Source organism: Octodon degus, unplaced genomic scaffold, assembly GCF_000260255.1.
Source record: "Octodon degus isolate 3935 unplaced genomic scaffold, OctDeg1.0 scaffold00001, whole genome shotgun sequence".
Taxonomy (NCBI): Eukaryota; Metazoa; Chordata; class Mammalia; order Rodentia; family Octodontidae; genus Octodon; species Octodon degus.
The window spans coordinates 22773741-22777024 of NW_004524577.1; the positions used below are offsets into that span (position 1 = coordinate 22773741).

At 40.8% G+C, this 3284-nt stretch overlaps 1 protein-coding gene and 1 pseudogene across 1 annotated transcript in view; both read left to right on the plus strand.

Annotated features, from left to right (window-relative positions):
• LOC101566199 (survival of motor neuron protein-like) overlaps positions 1–3284 on the plus strand; it is an 18768-nt gene that overhangs the window by 10235 nt on the left and 5249 nt on the right. The window contains exon 8 of the mRNA XM_012513003.2: positions 2954–3001. Coding sequence (XP_012368457.1) covers positions 2954–3001 — 48 coding nt within the window. The remainder of the gene's footprint in view (positions 1–2953; positions 3002–3284) is intronic.
• Positions 1035–1801, plus strand: LOC101561698 (annotated as a pseudogene).

The window sequence follows — 3284 nt, forward strand, 5'->3', positions numbered from 1 at the left end:
TTTTTTTTTTTTTTTTTGTGGAACCGGGGATTGAACTCAGGCCCTTGCGCTTGCCAGGGAAGCGCTTATTCCACTGAGCCATCTCCCCAGCCCTAAAAATTTTATTTTCTTTTTTTTTTTTTTTCTACAGTTTTATTGATAAACATATAGCAATGTAAAAATTTTATTTTCATAAATGCGTGTGACCCCTTTTCTTCCTCCCTCCTGCTGCTACCCGCCCTCCTCACACAGTTGTATCCTTTCTGCTCGCATGCTGCCTTTGTGTGCTCAGGAGAGGAAGCTGCCCTTCTCATCTCTGAGACTGCCTGTTTTCTGTAACACCATGCCCTCCAGGGCCCTCCGTAACTTGGCTGCTCTTTCTGGTTCCAAACTCCATGCTGTGTCACCTGCCCTGCTTTCTCTGTCTGCTCCTCCACTGACAGTGCCTCTGCCAATTCTGTTCTTAGCTCCTGCGGATTGTGCCACAGTGAACATGCGTGTGCAGCCACTGCTAGTGTGCTGCCTTTCTTTTTTATTATTTTTTTTATGTATTTAGTACAGGGTCTCACTGTGTAAGTCAGACAGGTAGTGATCCTCCTGTTTTCTTTTTCTTTTTTCTTTTTTCTTTTTTTTTTTAATGGAACCAGGGATTGAACTCAAGCCCTTGCACTTGCCAAGCAAGCACTTAGTCTACTGAGCCATCCCCCTGGCCCCTGATCCTCCTGTTTTCAACCTCCCAAGTGCTGGGATTACAGGCATGCGCCACCACGCCCAGTCTCAGTTGCCATCTCAGCTCACCCTGGGGCACAGCTGGCATGGCAGGCTGGGGGTCAAACTCCCGGCCCCCGCACCTGCCTAAGTAGGCGCTTTAGTCCACTGAGCTATCTGGCTGGCCTTAGTGTGCTGCATTTCATTCCATAGGGTACCTGCTTTTCCAGCTCTGTTTGCCAGAGAGGCTTTTTTCATGTGTACTTTTGGCCTCTTTATCAAGAATCAGATGACTCAGTTTCCTCCTCCTCTGATTGCCAACAGCCTGTTTGCCAGCCTGCTCTGTTATGGTGGCTATCAGCCCCAGCATTGAGATAAGTGATGATACCAGGCTATGACCTAGATTTATTTTGTATTCCGAAGCATTATGCTGAATATTTGGAAAAGGTGTTTATTCCTCATGGACTAATTATGGACAGGACTGAAAGGCTTGCTCGAGATGTGATGAAGGAGATGGGAGGCCATCACATTGTAGCTCTCTGTGTTCTCAAAGGGGGATATAAATTATTTGCTGATCTGCTGGATTACATTAAAGCACTGAATAGAAATTGCGATAAATTCATTCCTATGACTGTAGATTTTATCAGACTCAAAAACTACTGTAATGACAAATCAATAGGGGACATAAAAGTAATTGGTGGATGGCCAGGGAGATAGCTCAGTAGAATAAGCACTTGCCTGGCAAGTGCAAGGTCCTGAGTTCAGTCCCCAGTACCACAAAAAAACAAAACAGAACAACAACAACAAAAAAAGTAATAGGTGGAGATGATCTTTCAACTTTAACTGGAAAGAATGTCTTGATTGTTGAGGATATAATGGACACTGGCAAAACAATGCAAACATTGGTTAAGCAGAATAATCCAAAGATGGTCAAGGTCGCAAGCTTGCTAGTGAAAAGACCCCTTGAAGTGTTGGATATAGGCCAGACTGTGTTGGAGTTGAAATTCCAAACAAGTTTATTGTTGGGCATGCCCTTGACTATAGTGAATACTTCCGGGACTTGAATCACATTTGCGTCGTTAGTGAAACTGCAAAAGCCAAATAGAAAGCCTAAGATGAGAGTTCAAGGTGACTCAAGAAACACTGGGAGCCCCATTGATATCTCCAGCAGAATTATTGGATGCTCTAGTTTTGTGGCCATCTGCTTGGCAAAGCTTTCTGCATGAATCTTCTAAGAATTTTATCTGTTTTGTATCTTAGAAATGTCAGTTGCTACGTTCTTAAGCTTTTTATTTGCACCGTGAGCCTGCAGACTGTCAGTTCCCTTTGGGTGGGTTCATTTACTTGTGAATGAAAAAAAAACCTCAGACTATGAAGTAAGAATATTGAAATTATAAGAAATGTTTAAAGAAAAAATATTAGTTTTTTAATTGGTATTTTAATTTTTGGTTTTTAAAAATTTTTTTTTAATTTTTATTTTATTTATTTTTTATGTGTGTGTGTGTGTGTGTGTGTGTGTGTGTGTGTGTGTGGCCAGCTCAGCCCACCAGGGGGCGGGACTGGCTGGCATGTGGTGCTGGGGGATTGAACCGCGGTCCCTGTGCTTTGCTAAGCTTGTTCTAAGTAGGTGCTTTAGACCACTGAGCCATCTCGCCAGCCCATGTATTTTAATTTTTGTATATTCAGGAAAGAACAGAAATGATTAAATATTGTGCATTATATTACCATGTACTTAGAAAAATCAGAAAGGGTCACTTTTTTCATTCATAATGGTGACAGCATCTGTGAGGTTTTATTCAGTTGAAAAAAAAAGTCTTGGTAGTATTGACTTTTTCCTGACTAGTTTAATTTCCCATTAATCTTTGTCAACAGCTTCTTTTAAATGCAAATAAATAAATTTTAAAAATTAAAAAAAAAAAAATCAGATGACTGTGGTGGTGTGGGTTTGTCTCTGTGTCCTCCCTCCTGTTCTGTTGGTCTCTATGTCTGTCTTTGTGGCAGTACCATGCTGATTTGTTGCTGCAGCTTTGTCAGGGTGTTGTGAACCCTCTAGCTTTGCTGTTTTTGTTCAGGTTGGCTTTGAATATTCTGGCTATTTGCTATTCTATTTGTTTGTTTGTTTGCTATTCTTTTTTTTTTTTTTTTTTTTTTTGGCGGAACCAGGGATTGAACTCAGGCCCTTGTGCTTTCCAGGGAAGCACTTATTCTACTGAGCCATCTCCCCAGCCCCTTGCTGTTCTTTTTAACTGTTTTGCTTTCTTTACAGGGTTTCAGACAAAATCAAAAAGAAGGGAGGGGCTCACAATTCAATTGAGTAAGTTTGCCTTCATTATATCTTTTGTATAAATTTTATAATTTGAGCCAACATGGTAGTGCATGCCTATAATCTCAACATTCAGGAGGCTGAGGCAGAAGGATTGTGGCAAATTTGAGCCCGGCCTGGGCTACATAATGAGTTCGAGACCTCTGAACCACATTTCAAAAAAAAAAAAAAAAAAAATTATGATTCATAGAAAACAAATGATTTTGACCATTTAAAAATTGAAATATTGAAAGCCTCATTCTGGATTAGAATGGCCACTGTTGATTGGTGTCCA